The sequence below is a fragment of the Myotis yumanensis genome, unplaced genomic scaffold, assembly GCF_028538775.1.
Source record: "Myotis yumanensis isolate MYYU_CA2020_CCGP unplaced genomic scaffold, mMyoYum1.0.hap1 SCAF_19, whole genome shotgun sequence".
NCBI classification, from domain to species: domain Eukaryota; kingdom Metazoa; phylum Chordata; class Mammalia; order Chiroptera; family Vespertilionidae; genus Myotis; species Myotis yumanensis.
This window is the reverse complement of record NW_027223770.1, coordinates 23,767,319-23,783,468: the sequence shown is the minus strand read 5'-3', so window position 1 is coordinate 23,783,468 and position 16,150 is coordinate 23,767,319. Positions and strand designations below refer to the sequence as shown.

At 38.5% G+C, this 16,150-nt stretch overlaps 1 protein-coding gene across 1 annotated transcript in view; it reads left to right on the top strand.

Annotated features, from left to right (window-relative positions):
- Positions 1-16,150, top strand: part of PITPNB (phosphatidylinositol transfer protein beta) — a 60,425-nt gene that overhangs the window by 542 nt on the left and 43,733 nt on the right. The window contains exons 2-3 of the mRNA XM_070399314.1: positions 6,034-6,064; positions 9,215-9,360. Coding sequence (XP_070255415.1) covers positions 6,034-6,064; positions 9,215-9,360 — 177 coding nt within the window. The remainder of the gene's footprint in view (positions 1-6,033; positions 6,065-9,214; positions 9,361-16,150) is intronic.

The following is a 16,150-nucleotide window of genomic DNA, read 5'->3' as shown; positions in this document are numbered from 1 at the left end:
GGACCTAGGCGCCCTGAAGTTCATGCGGGAGCCGGGAAAGCCTGCGCCCCGCCGGGCAGCTCGGGGGACTTGACAGCATTGACTTGACAGCGAAAGCCATCAGTCTCGGTTCCCTTGTCTTTGAGGTGGGGTGACACTCTAGGCTCCACCCACCTCCCCGGGTTGAAGTGAGGCGTTAACACGTGGTCTGTCAAATGGACGGGTTTCCAGGTGCATTAGACCGGCGAAGTGATTTTGTTGAAAAGTTAGGCGTTTCCCACCCGCCAGGACCGAATATCCCAGGAAATGTGGTTGGCAGTGATTGTTCGGCGGCGGTCACGGCCGGTTCGTTTCGTCATCACCCCTTGGGCAACTAGGGATTTCGAGTTACGGCCCTTTTCGGGTTTTCAAATGCTCCTTTCATTCTACTTTAAAAAAATAAAATAAAATAATAAAACTTTGGGTTGAATTTAACCATCTCCAGGACGCCTTATTCTTATTTTAGTGTTAGTTCTCAGACTTGCTTTAAAAAGGAAGCGACTCATTTCGCTTCTCTGCTTAAAACCCTCAATAGATTCCCTTATCTCGCTGAGAATCAAAGCCCACGCCTGTACCATAGCCTTGGGGAGGGGAGGGTGGTCTTATACTATTGTCTTTTCTGAGCTGGTTTTTTTTTTTTTTTTTTTTAATAACCTTCCCCTGCCCATCCCTCGTGTGAAGATCTCTTTCTGCATCTCACTAACTCCCCCGCTTCCTTCAGGACTTTTCTTAAATACTGATCACCTTCTTAGGAAATCCCTCTCGGAAGACCTCATTGCAAGCCCCACCTTTTGGTATCTGTTTTCCCTGCTTTATTGTTCTCCCATAGCAGTTATCTCACCATCTACCACGCATCACAATTATTATTTTTCTTTTCTGTTTTGCTATATGTATCCTCTTACCACATGTGAGCTCCATGAATTTGTCTTGCTCGTTCCCGTATCGCCAGGTCTTAGACTAGTCCCCCCGGGCATGCAGTACATGCTCAGTAAATATTTGTTAAATAAATGAATGAAAAATTATCCCTTTGGTCAGCGACAGGGATCCTGAGAAAAGACACAATTCAGTTAAAGCTTACTTTATAGTGTTGGACTTTGGATTTACGTAAAAGTTTTCTTCCAAGTTCTTTATACAGTGTGTCATGCAGGTGTTATCTCATTTACTACTCTGACATCTTTGTCATGTAGGTAGGTGGCAGATATTAAGACAGATTGAGGAAACGAGGCAGAAGGAAATTGACTTGGCTCAAGCCAAGTAAGTTGCAGAACTGATTTTCGATCACAGGACTAATCATATTTCTTTTATTAGAGTTATTCCCTCCCTCCTAAAATGGGAACTAAGTGCTTAATAGATTCTGTTGACAGTTCTGTGAGGAGTGTCAAGCTCACTTAGGAAAAACAGTTCCCATTGGGAACTTATACACTATGCTTCCTGTGAGCCATTACTTTGATTATAAAATTTTGAATGCACTAAGGTAACAAATGTCAAAATGTGCCCCAAGTATAATATTTCCTAAAGATTTATAAATTACCATTTCTTGATATTCACTCCTCACAGATGTCTCGCCTGGGATGTATTTCCTCCTAGACTTTTTGAAGGTAGAGACTGTTTCTTATTTTTTAGGTATTCCCAGCATCAACACAGCATCTAGTCTAGCATCTAGTGTAAGTACTCAGTGTTGTTGAATGAAAAAAATTACTCTTACTATTTGCAAGTCAGCTTTCTAAAATTGTTTTTGGTTACGAGCAATGAATAGGTCATTCCTATATGAAGATGTTGGTCAATTGTAAAATGCTTTGGCAAATGTTTGTTGTCCTTAAAAATGCCGTCTATTTTTGACATGAATTAAAAGGTTAGAAATAACTTTTCAGGGTGGGGAGCTCACTTCAGGTTGTTACTTAAGCAATAGATGAATTTGCCATTAGAATAAAGTCTTGGTTTTAAAGAACTAGTTGCTAGTTCCATTTGGGAAATTATTGTCATTAAAATTTTTAGAGAAGTTTACAAATTTTCAAATGCAGACATACCTCAGAGATATTGTGGGTTTGGTTCCACACTAGTGCAGAAAAAGTGAATATCCTAGTGAAGCTAATCACGAATTTTTTGGTTTCCCAGTGTATGTAAAAGTTATGTATTACGGCAGTCTGGTAAGTGTGCAATAGCATTATGTCTAAAAAATGTACGTATCTTAATTAAAAATATTGGTACAAATTACTAACCATCATCTCAGCCTATTGGAAAAATGGTGCCAGTAGACTTGCTCAACACAAGATCTCCACAAACCTTCAATTTGTAAAAAAAAGAAAAAAAAGAAAAAAGAAAGAAAAAAAAAAGGCATTATCTATGAAGTATAATAAAACGAGGTATGCCTGTTCAGATTCCCCCACTATCTGAAAGTAGAGCATTCCTATGAAACCTTTTGTGAGCTGAAATGGCATAAAAGAAAGTAGTAGTTACCATTAATTAATACAGTTGACTCTTGGAACAATGCACAGGCTTAGGGGCCCCCCACCCCCCAGTTAAACATGTGTATAACTTTTGACTTCCCCAAAGCTTAGTTGTCCCTTGGTACTCACAGAGGATTGGCTCCAGGATCCCCAAAATCCACTGATGTTCGGTCCCCTATATAAAATGGCATAGATCAATACATACAATGGGTCCTCTGCATCTTCAGGCTCGCAACCATGGATTGAAACAGGACGGGTGTTTATTGGAAAAAATCTGCATATAAGTGGACCTGCACAATTCAAACCCGTGTTGTTCGAGGGTCAGCGGTACCTGAAAAAATTCTGATCATTCCCATTGTCCCCTAAACACCTACAGAATCATATGAAATATGCTTAATTGCATCCAGTTTTACACTAAGTGTAATACCTGTACGATCTCTCAGGCTTTTCTGATACCTTAGGATACATCTTGCTAACTGATGCACAAAATAAATCGAGATAAAGCCCTGATGCTCACAGACACATTTCAAAGCTATCGCAGCTTGATGCTGAAATCCTGAGCGTGGTGCCCTGGGAAGGAGCTTGGTGAGGCCACTCTTGATGCACCCCCCCCCCCCCTCCCGCCCCGGTTGCATGCTGCCTCTGGACCAGTTCTGCAAAACAAATGCTGAATTCAGAACTATTTTCTCCTTTATCTGTGATAGCGAAAATCCTCTGTGTGTTTCTTTCAGTTAGCAAAAATAGGTTCTAACATAGGTCTTTCCTAAAAGTGAATTGGCGGACTTTCAAAATGTGGGGGATATCTGTACTGCTTTTAGACTGGTAATCAAAAATCAAGACCTGTCCCTTCTCTCTTTTACTTTTTTAGTAAGTAAATCTTGAAGACGTTACTTGACTCATCATTCATTCAGAATATCTTAGTCACTTTCCTTTCCTGAAATGAGTTTTCCTAGAAGGGTTTTTATATAAAAATATGGATCTTCCTGCTAAAATCACTCAGAGATTGTTTGGCTTTGTGAAACTTCAGGGAAGTCTTTAACTCTTTCCTTTGTATTCCTTCCTTCCATTTCCTCTACAGCCCATCATTTTGGTTCAGGCCTTTGTAAGGCCTTGCCCAGCCTCCCAAAAGATGGCTCTCCCCACACTCCTGCTTCTCAACATTTTAACCACCTACCGATGACTTCTTCAGGTTAGCTGTAGTTATGTCTCACCTTTTTGAACAACCTCCCAGCATTCCTTGTTGTCTAATCAATATAATAGATTTCTTACCATTATATTGAAGGCTCTGATAATATTCTCCCAACCTATATCTTGTCTGTTTCCTCCTATATCTTTCAAAATACACTCCCAGCCTATAACCTAGTCTTCCCCTGACCACTGCACTCCCTCTGCCCCAGTGTATTTTCTGTTACTGAGGCAGTGAGCAAATTACTGTGTATCCTGAAGTTACAGCTGAAATGACTAGGTATGGGAGGATTGTATACCAAATGAATTCTTAATGAGAATAGAAATTAGTAACCTTTGTGACTTTGAGACTGTTCATTGTCTTTAGATGACCATTATCAAAAAGACAGAGGGATCAGTGACCTCCAGTAGTCAAGGAGGAGGGAATTACAGGAGACATGTTTTGTACAGGTTGACGATTAAGGTGATGTGAGTATTCAAGCATAGATGTTTGAGGAGAATAGGGAGAGAGAAGGAGATGGAAAGTGCAGCTAAAAAGAAGTTGGAATGAAGAAAACTATTGGGAATTTTCTATGAAAAGAAAACCAAGCTGAGTTCCTTGAGATTTTTCTCTCTCCTTATAATAGAAAGAGTTAAAATAAGATTTTAAATCATTTGCCGAAACCGGTTTGGCTCAGTGGATGGAGCGTCGGCCTGCGGACTGAAAGGTCCCAGGTTCGATTCCGGTCAAGGGCATGTGCCTGGGTTGCGGGCACATCCCCGGTGGGGGATGTGCAGGAGGCGGCTGATCGATGTTTCTAGCTCTCTGTCTCTCTCCCTTCCTCTCTGTAAAAAATCAATGAAATGTATTTAAAAAAAAAAAAAAAAAAGATTTTAAATCATTGTGGTGCTGGTTTAATGGTTTGGAGGGAAAGTCAGAGAAGGACCAGGCCAAAAAAAAGTTGCTCTTTCGGACATCTGAGATATTCAGGATGGTTTTCAGAGTTTATGGTAGAACTACGTAAAGGTACTTCATTATAAAAATCTAGAGTTAAAATGCAATATTCTAATATAGTTCACCATGGTATTCTTTTTTGGAAGCCGTAGCCTCTATATTGATCCTTTTGCATGTCCAGTAACAAACTGTATTGGACAAAAATCAAACACATAACAACCTTACATTGAATCTACCCTGGAAGGGCTTGTTATGTTTTAAGACTCAAAGTATAGGGTGTCCCAAAATTCACACAAGAAGTAATTTTGATAGAAAACACAGGTTTATAATTAAAAATTGTAAATTTTTTATTGATTCATAAAGTATACTGTATAGGGTTATGTATGGAATAGCACATCAGGTCAATGGCCTCCACGGCTTTGCTGGCACATACGCAAAGCCGTGGTCTTCATTGGTCTTCATTGTCCTTGGTACTTGGTAATGCTTATCAAATTGAAGGGATTGAAATCAAAGGGCAACAGATATTAGAATCTGATTCAGTAAACCAAGTAAAATTAGGCTTTTATTTTTTGTTGTTGTTGTTGTTAATGCTCACGCAAAATTCAAATCTTGCGTGAATTTTGGGACACCCTATATTTTCCATAAAGTTTTTTCTTTTAAGTCTAAAGGACCGTTTACTTGTTTTTCTCTTAATAAAATTGAGAAGTAATTGGGTAGTAGGGATCAGTTTTGGGAAGCATTCATTCATGAAATTCAAGACATATATTTGTGAGAAGTATAAAAAAAATGCACAGTATATAAATAGAGAATGAAACCATACTAAAAATTTCATGAGAGCAACCTGACCAGACAGTGTACAAATAATACATTCTGTACCCTGCAATTTTCAGTGATGAATTTTCTCTTGTTCTTTACTCTTCACAGGAATCTCTGCAACGGCTTTTTGGGGGTCTTGGTATAATTTAGATGCTAAATGCAGTGATTGCTGACAACCCGGAATGGTAGTTTTATTTCCCCAGTTAAAAAACACACACTTATTTAGGTGTGCTCAATGGTTAGAACACCCGCCTTCTTTCTAAAGGGTCCGGGGTTCCATTCCCGGTCAAGGGCATGTACCTGGGTTGCAGGTTCAATTCCCAGCCCTGGTTGGGCACATGCAGGAGGCAACCAGTCCATGTGTCTCTCACATATATGTTTCTTTTTCTTCCTCCCTCCCCCCCTTCTAATCTCTCTAAAAGTCAATGGAAAAAATATATCCTCAGGTGAGGATTAACAAAAAACAACACTTACTTAGAGATGTAGGCATTGCAAAGACACTCTTCCATAATTGATATCCTTGTACCATGCTATCACTGGATTTACAGAAGAAGGTCTTTTAAGCGTACAGATGTGTTTTAAAGCCAACTATTTTATGTGTAACATATATTCTTTTGCCTTTTGTCTTTTTAGCCGTGTGGTTTTGCCCTGTTCTGTTCAGGAGGTAAGTCATGCTTGCTTCTGTATTATTTTATTGATATAGTACATTTTGATATGTTAATCTAAAGTTACATTTTTGTTGTATTTATTTACCTTTACATTTTAGTTTTTGTGACAAAAAACAGGTTGTTACACAGATAATTGTAAATGAATTTCTGTTACGTTGCTTTGTTTTGGAAGGGACCAAAGAATGTAGTTTAACCTGCTGTCCACTGCAGAAATTCTGTCTACAATATCCCAGAGAAAGGAGGTTTTTGCTCAACTTAAGCACTTTAAGGTTAAGTCACTTGCTGCTTAGAAAAGAAGCCTGCTTTACTGTTGGATTTTTAAAGACATTTGTCTTTATTTTAAACCAAAATCTGCTTCCCCATAATACTTGACTATTGTTTAAGTTCCTTCCATTTGAGCAATAAGAAATAGGCCTGTTCTGTCTTGCATAGGGTAACCCCTCAGATCTTCTGTCCTCCCCCAATCCCTTTTGTTCCATCTTCTCGAGGTTACAAGGTTAAACATTTCCAGCATGTCCATCTGGCCTGATACAACATGACCCCTAGACTTCCTCACCAGCTGGTCTCACTACTGCATGGTAGCAGTTACTGCTTTCAACTGAAATGGTATTCCAGACATGTTCTGACCAGCACATACTGGGAGAGATTATTGTCTCTCTTGATCTGCACATGATACAGAAATAGATCACCTGTTCAGAAGTTGCATGTTTTGTAGTTTTATTTATCTGTAATATAGCCAAGAATGAGGGTAGTAACAGCAGAAAAAGACTTCAGAGAAATCAAGATATGGGTAGCAAAACACAGAAAGCCCTCTGGGTCCTTCTGTAACTTGCGCACAGTCTGCCCTTGCTCAGTTATCTGGGTTTCTTGGAGCTGACAGTGAATTAGAAGCAGTGAATTGGAAGTGGGACAAAACAAACTGATAACCATAGAAGTGACAGGTGACAGAAGACAGAAAGAAAAAAAATAAAATGAAGGAACTAAAAACCAATAGCTAACTGGCTCTGTTTAATGTAAACTTGAACACAGCTGTATATAGCTCTGTAGTGCCTGAGGTTTCACTGTATTAAAACACTCAAAACAAGCCAGGCACTCCTATTCTTTACTTGTATAGTTCATTGTTTGAACTTGAATGCGGAAATTGACATTTGTTTTTGTTTCTTTTTTTCCTTTTGGTTTTGGATGTTGGATCAACTTGGATGTTGAAATCTTTCTTGGTATTGTCACCAAAAACAATCTCAGCTCTTTGTTGTACTCGCACTTAATAAATACATCTCCTGTCTTTTTTTGTTGGTCTTTAAAATGTCAATGGAAGCCTAGTAGAATGCCACACAACATTAGTCCATTAAGAATATTTTTTTGGATAGTGTTGTTGTTTCTGTGTAAATTTTTGTTGCTTTGTTCGTGGCCAAGATCAAATTTACCTTTTGACTTAGAGACATCTTAATCCTATTTTTGAAATATGAAACATACATTTTAAAGGACTTAAGGATTGACTGTAGCATTACTGGACTAACACTGATGATGTATCATGAAAAACAAAAGAAGAAATACAACTCTTTCTGAAGTCTAAAATCCCTACAAAAACTTACTTGATTCATTTTTAAAAATTTCCTTGGTTCTAGCTTCCTGGAGAGAGACAGAGACATAGACAAACAGAGAGACTGGGATAGAAGGAGGGAGGTAGACGAGAGAAGGGAGAGAGAATGAGAATTAACATGCAAGATATCATCATATTCCTATGGGCTTTTTATTTATTTATTTTTATTTTTTAATGTTTTATTGATTTTAGTGAGAGGGGAAGGAAAAGAGAGAGACAGAGAGAAAGAGAGAGAGAGAGAGAGAGAGAGAGAGATTGTTCAGTTGCCTCTGAGACACACTTGGACTGAGAATCAAACCCACAACTTGGGTATGTGCGCTGACCAGGAATCGAACCAGCGACCTTTTGGTGTAAGTGACGATGTTCAACCAACTGAGCCATACCAGCCAGGGCCCTATGGGCTTTTTAGATAGGAATATTTACAGAGCTTACAGCTAGCCCTATTTTTTGGCCCTCAAATAAAATGTTGGTTTTGAATGATTAGTTTTTACAGGTAGCTTTTCTTTGAAAACATGCTTATATAAAAGAAAAACAACAACAACACATTTTTTCAGGCTGTCTTCATTGGGAGGAAGAAATTTCGCCAGATTTGAAAAGAGATTGGAGGTAGTGCCATGGTTGAGGCCTTAGGAACAAATTAGAACACAAGAACTTTGCTTTTTATCATTTATTGGAATGGTTAGTGACTCCAGATTGGCATAGACTACTGCCCACTCACAGGTATTGGAGCAGACCACTGAGAATTCTGGTTCACTCTAAAATGAAATAGAAACCACAGTCGGCAATTTTTTGCCTTTTCAGGCTTTCATTATACTTTATATCCCTCCCCTTTATTATTGAGAATGGTATTCTGGTTCCTCAGTTTTCTTAATTGACAAAATGACAGTTCTGTACCTGCCACACCTTCATCCAAATTTTGTAAGATTACTGAGCTATAATAGATATGAAAATGTATATTTATTATTCAAAAGCGAACTAAGTGTCAAGATGTTTGGTTTTTTTAAGAAAACTTTTATTTAGAGGAAGAAAGAGTTCCTTTTAAAAAATATATATATTTATTGATTTCAGAGAGGAACGGAGAGGGAGATAGAAACATCAATGATGAGAAAGAATTATTGATCAGCTGCCTCCTGCATGCCCCTTACTGGGGATCAACCCCGCAACCTGGGCGTGTGCACTGACTGAGAATTGAACCATGACCTCCTGGTTCAAAGGTCGATGCTCAATCATAGAGCCACACCAGCCAGGTGTTTTTTTGATAAGTGGATATCAAAGTACATATTAAAGCACCAGAGTGTTTGTAACTAGCAGTTTTTTTGAATAATGGGAATCTTGTAAAATATTACAGTTTCTTGAAGTTGTATGAGCATCTGGTGTTCGTCTTCCTAAACATTCATTTCTAATTTGAGTCACGTTTTCTTGTAGAACATATGTGCTAAATGGTTTGGATTTGCTCTTCCATATCATCGATAGTAAGATTTTAGCACAGGAAGTTTCCACAGTTACTACTGACTTACTGAGATTCCTTTACTCTTTGAAATTTCAGTATCAGGTTGGGCAGCTTTACTCGGTTGCAGAAGCTAGTAAGAATGAGACTGGTGGTGGAGAAGGAATTGAAGTCTTAAAGAATGAACCTTATGAGAAGGATGGAGAGAAGGGACAGTATACACACAAAATTTATCACTTAAAGAGGTAAGCTGCCTATTCACATTTGATACTTAATCATTATCTATGATAATAAGAGCATAATATGCTAATTAGACCGGACGGCCGAACAACCTTCCGGACCCTTCCGGACGAAGCTGAGGCAGCTGCCACAGCTGTGAGGGCTGAGCCCCTTGCTGGGATTTTGTGTATCAGGCCTCTAGTATTAAATAACTAGGCATCAACTACTCGACTTACTTATTAAGCGTGTAACTACCTAACAACAAAACTGACATATCACTTGTATGTTTTCTTGTTTTCTACAACAAATGGGATTATGCTATACATATGGTTCTGCAGTTTGCTTTATCTTTTATGCAGTTATATATCATGAACATCCTTCCATGTGATTGTTTAATGTCCATTTCATTCTTTTTAAAACTGAGTAAAATTTCTTAGTATGGACATAGCATAGTTTACTTATCTATTCTCTAAATGATAAGTTGACTGGGTTGTTTTTGGGGCATTTTCCAGTTTTTGTCCATTACAAATAACTATAAAAGTAGGATTGCTGAAAGGACATGCTCATTTTAAGTTTTATTATTGCCCGATTGCCCTCCAAAAGTTTAATAGTGTTCATTTTCCCATATTTTTCTATCTTTTTTAAATTTGGCCGATTTGATATCCAGAAAATAATCTCTTATTTAACTGTGCATTTCGTTATTAGTGAAGTTGAATGTCTTTTCATACCAAAAACACTTGTTGGTAAGATGTACATACTTCATCTCAATCAGAAAATTGAGGAACAATCTTGGCAAGGTATTAAAAAATCCAAAGTTTAGTGACCATCTCCAGGGACATTTCAAATGTCTGGTTTCCTTCACTCTTAGATTATATTCTTTTTATGGGAATGTGAGGTTCTTTCCATACCTTTTGATTACTTTCACTGGTGAGGAGTTGCCCATGGTCATTCTAAGCATAGGATTTAGTACTTGATGTATTCTTAACTGTGTGCTGGCCACGGTAAGTGCTCTAGGTGGAAGCTCATTCATTTCCCATAGCACCCTTTTCTAGTGAGGAAACTAAGATCCAGAAATGTTTCAGTGGACCCTGTGTCACTGCTGTTTGGTAGTAGAGATTGGACATGAACCCAGGCAGGCATTGTGACTCCAGAACTTGCCCTCTTAATCACTTGGCTCTGCTGCTGAGCCCTGTGGGATGGTTAGAATAGTTTCCATTTCCTGAAGTGAACTGCAAAGGACTTTACAGTGAAATCCTTCCAAATCCACGATTTCACCATAACCCATTTTCTTACGTCTTTAAAGTCTCAAGTCTTTTAAAACAAAAGTTAAAAACTTAACATGGTACTCCAGATTTTCACATACGCTCAGTTGTAATAGCTGTCCAGAATAAAGACCTTTAGCTCTAAGTAAGCTAGTCTTTGATTGTCTTCCAGACTGATCTGGTCCAGCCCCTTAGGCTGTTTTTCTAATGATTTTGGGTCCCTCATAACCTGCTCAGCTTTCTGAACACAGCTTCGATCTGTCCTGTGTGGAGGCACTCCATGACTACTTACATACTTTCCTAACCTCCATCACTTTTTGTCACTCTACTCAGTTTGCTTCCTAGACATGTATTTCCATGTCTTGTACCCCACTGACCATACAAGTTTGAGTATGTTTCCTTAACTTGTTTAATAAGCACGTAATGATGGATGATGGGGAATTGAGGACGGAATTTATTGGGCAAAAAATTTGGAAGCAAGGCAAGATAATGTGTTGCAACTTTTGAGACAGTATTTCAGAGAAAAACTTGCAGTTCTCCTGAGACCTCGTCAGAACTCTGACCAGACCTTTTGCTGATTGTTTTCTCTCCCTTCTAGGGGAAAATTAGGTTTGCCCTTTTTTATTTCTCATAAATATTATGGTTTCACCATCTTCAGCCATTCCTGCAATATGGAGAGTTCGTAAAGCTTCGCCCGCTCTAGAATGGCCTTGTTCCCCAAAGGTTAAAATAGCAGAGGTTTTATTGAAAATTGTTTTAAAATTTCATGTGGTTCAAATTAAGAGCTCATTTTTATAAGCAAAAAGACCCCTTTGCCAGGAAGTAAAAGTTATGTTCGAATTGAAAACGAGAAGCTTAGCCTTGGCCGGTGTGGCGCAGTTGGTTGAGCATCATCCTGTGCACCAAAGGTCTCCGGTTCAATTACTGGTCAGGGCATATACTGAGGCTGTGGGTTAGATCCCCGGTCACGGTGCATATGGGAGGCAACCCTTTGATGTTCCTCTCTCACATCGATGTTTCTCTCTTTCCCTTCCTCTCCAAAATCAATACAAATATATTTTAAAAATAAATAAGTAAATAAAAGCAACCAAGTATAGATTTTTTTTTCTAAAAAAAGGAAGTTTAAATCACCTGAGCATGTAAAGATTAATTTTAAATGATTTCTATTGAGAGATCATCTCTGAATGAGGATAAGTAAGAAATTAATAAATAGCCTAATATAGTGATTTGTTCTTGAGTTGAGAATTAGCCATCAACACATAATTTTTTTTCTTTGTATATATGTAGCTCTGAGTCTTAATTTTGCACAGGTAAAAGTTTTCCAAATCAGGAGTGATCCTATTCTTCAAGAATATCAAAAATATTATTGAAATGCATTTTTTCCTCTTTATGGTCCACAGTGACCCTTAACATGGGTTTGTACTGCATGGGTCAACATATATGTAGTAGTAGTTGTTTTTTTCCAATAAATATACTGTCGGCCCTCTAGTTCCCCAGATTTTGCACCTACGAATTCAACCACAAATGGAAAGCATTACTTTTATTATTGTTACTATTAATATTATTATCACTATTGATTTCAGAGAGAAGGGAGAGGGAGAGATAGAAACATCAATGAAGCTTCCTATTAGATATATGGTTTGCAAAATTATTTGCTTATTGTGTGAGTTGTTCCATTTTCTTGACAGTGTTGTCCTTTATTTTTTTATTTTTTATTTATTTATTTTTTAATATTTTTATTGATTTTTTACAGAGAGGAAGGGAGAGAGATAGAGAGTTAGAAATATCGATGGGAGAGAAACATCGATCAGCCGCCTCCTGCACACCTCCTACTGGGGATGTGCCCGCAACCCAGGTACATGCCCTTGACCGGAATCGAACCTGAGACCCTTCAGTCCGCAGGCCGACGCTCTATCCACTGAGCCAAACCGTTTTTGGCGACAGTGTTGTCCTTTAAAGCTTAAAAAGTATATAATTTTGATGAAGTCCAATTTACCTATCTTTTTTTTTTTTAATTATTTATGCTTTTGGTGTCATTGCCCATTTTAAGATCACAAAGGTTTATCTGTTTCTTCTAACAATTTGATAGTTCTAGCTCTTACATTTAGATCTTTAATCCATTTTGAGTTAATTTTTTCCACACTTTATTCTTACCCACTCCCTTTAATTTTCCACACAAAGCCAGAATGATCTTGAAACTTAGATCAGGTTGTGTCATTCCCCTTCTTAAACCCTTCATTAGCTTCCCATCATATAAAGAATAAAATGCAAATCCTGTGGCCTATAAGATGGGCCCCTGTGATCTGTCTGCCCCCTGCCCACCTCACCATCCTCAGCTTCTGTCCCTCTGTTCCTTGTTCACTGCAATCTAGCCCTGCTTGGGGCAAATGTGGGAGGCAACCAATCTATGTGTCTCTCACATGGATGTTTGTCTTCATCCCCTCTCCCTCCCATTCTACTCTCTTTGGAAATCACTGGAAAAAAATATCCTCAGGTGAGGATTAACAACAACAAAAAAGAAATGATTAGCCAAGTTACTTATCTCAGGAACGGGATTAAAAAAAAAGGAATGCTTCTAGATCAGAAGTTCAGTGTACATTATGGTCATTTATTATGTATCTTTTTAAGCCATATTAACCCTTTGTTTTCTAGTACCACTGTGACAAAGTCCTCTCGCTGCAAAGCAGACAGGTTCACAACCATTGAGCTTAGATTAGATCTTAATATTATCTCCTGAAGACAAGCTTAGATTAGCTCTTAATATTATCTCCTCAAGACAATTGATAAAGCACTTTGGTTGAATTTTACCCCGAAGTTAAATGTTCTTAAATAACCTTCCGCTGTGGGGAGGCTACATGTTGGCAAAGAACCTTTGTGCCCTTGGGCATAATGCTATGGCCGACTTTCAGCAGTGGAATCTAGATATGTTTACATCCAGGCCGGCACTTTCACCAGTATTGATTTATTATGAGAGAACATTTCGTGACTAGTTTGGGATGAACAAGAGGAAGAATGTCCCTCCTAATTTGTTTTTTGAAGGCCTAACTCCATTTTGTTAATTCAGTTCATGTACATTACTTTTCTGAGACTCTGTAAGCTTCCTTCATTTTACTAAAGTGACTTCCTAAGTGATACTGAGGTGGAAAAACAATGTATATGCTATGCTCTCAGTTAGATGTATAAGTGGCACGCTTGAACTGCCTTGTTAGGAATATGTTAAAGCTGCCATTAATGAAAATTTCTCTCCTGTAAAATAGAATTGAAATTTAATTTTATTTACTCTATTTATGCATTTTTTCCACCTTTAGTCAATTACTTAGATTCATTGAGGGAGGGTTGTGCTTGTTAATGTTCTTATGTTAAATGTAAAAAGCCAGTAAATTTGAAACAATTGGCTCAAAGGTTTGGTTGTGCCTAACGAAGTCAAAACAAAATGAATTGTTAGGATTCCTGTCGTGGAAATAGCATCCTGGAAGTAAGATAATAGGCAATTCAGGGGCAAAATGAAGAAATGCTTAAGCTTATATATTTGGCTGTTGGGGCCTTTAATGGCTGACTACCAATTTTCTTCTGTTTGGGCCAGCAAATTTTAGAACTTTTGATGAATATCAAGGTTTTCAGAATATTGGGCACTCTAAAAATAAAGAGGAGAGTGATACAATGTTTCTGAGCTAGTACACAGCTATTTTTCCCCCTGTCTTTTCCTAAGTTGACCAAATGAACCATTGATAGATCTGTTTGTCAAACTCTCAGAGAGATCAGTGATCTTGTAGCTTGTATTTTTTAAATATATTTCATTGACTTTTTACAGAGAGGAAGGGAGAAGGATAGAGAGTTAGAAACATCGATGAGAGAGAAACATCGATCAGCTGCCTCCTGTACACCCCCCACTGGGGAGGTGCCCGCAACCAAGGTACATGCCCTTGACCAGAATCGAATCTGGGACCCTTCAGTCCGCAGGCTGACACTCTATCCACTGAGCCAAACCAGTTAGGGCTTGTATTTTTTTTTTTAAATTACCCACATCCTATATAATAAAAGGCTAATCTGCAAATTGTCCTCTCAACCGGGAGTTCGACCAGGGGATGTGGCTGGCCGGCCAACCACCCGTGTCCCCTCCCCCTGGCCTGCGCAGCCCGATTGGATCAGGGCGGACCCCACCCGTGCACAGATTTGAGCACCAGGCCTCTAGTGTATTATATTCCACTCTGATTAGACCTCTCCCACATTTAAAGGGGTTTTGAGTAAAGGAAGAAATAGTTTAAACTGCTAGGTATCGGTTGACTTTTAATGTGATATTATTTTCAGTTCTCCCAGCTTCATTTTTCTGAAGTTTTACCCCCTTGCCTGAATCTTTCCAAGATTTGAAAAAATTAAGTGTTCAAAGAATGAGCCCTCCTTCGTTGTTATCTTTTAAGGATGTAAGGGCGCAGGTCATCTCTGTATGTCTTTGGAATCCAGCCTGTGCTGCCGTATGTAATAGCAGTACTTACGCTTTTCTTTTCTGGTGATTTGATTTGCCACAATAGTGGAAGCTCCAAATCATGTACCTGCTTTTGTGTTCTGAAGAGATAACAGAAGGGCTGTTCATACGACCTCTTCTGCAACCTCTCAGTCTCTGGCTAGTGTGGGGTTTCTTACATCTAGTCTCTGGTCAGCTGCTCAATCTTATTATGGGGCCAGAAGTGCATGCTGGGTCCCACATTTCCTTAGTTTGTTCTTCCTCTTAGTTTAGGACATTAAGTTGTGCTTGAAAGTTCTCAGAGAAGCAGCTCTGATATGGAAAAAAATACGTAATAGGGATTATAGTTGGAGGATATAGTTGTTTGTTTGTTTTTTGTGGTTTGTTTTTTTTCTGGGTTCTCTGTTCTGTTCCATTGGTCTATATGTCTGTTCTTGTACCAGCACCAGGCAGTTGTGTTTTTTTAAATTCTTTATTGTTTAAAATATGTCTCCTTTTTCCCTCATTGACCTCTCCCCGGCCACCACCACCCTGGAGGATATAGTTTTGACATACAGTTATTTAGCCACTTAAATGCTGGTTATATGAATGCTTACCTCACAGTGTTATTAGGGGATTTAAGTGAAGAAAGGCCTGTGAAAGTACCCAGCTCCGTGTCAGCTTATAATTAAAAAGCGGTAACTACCATTATTGAGCACTCCTTGTCCTGCGCAGTGTGCGAGACATGTTGCAAGATATTATCTGATTGAATCCTCTCATTGACCCTGCAGAGTAGGTAATATAACTCCATCCAACACATGAAGTTCAGAGAGCCGAGTAAAATGCCCAAGGTCATACATCTTTCAAGTAGTGATGTTGCGATTTGAATCCAATCCGTGTGAAAAGCCTGAGCGTGTAAAACTGCTTTTATATGATGAAACGATCACTTAAAATGGTCATTTCGTTTGCATTTTTTGAAGACTATAAGATTGAGGAATCCATTTATTTGTTTACCGGTTGTATTTTCTATTTGTAATGTGTTTGGATATCTTTTGCCTGTTTTATCTTTTGGGATCTTTCCTGATTATCTTAGGACTATGCACAACCTCATCA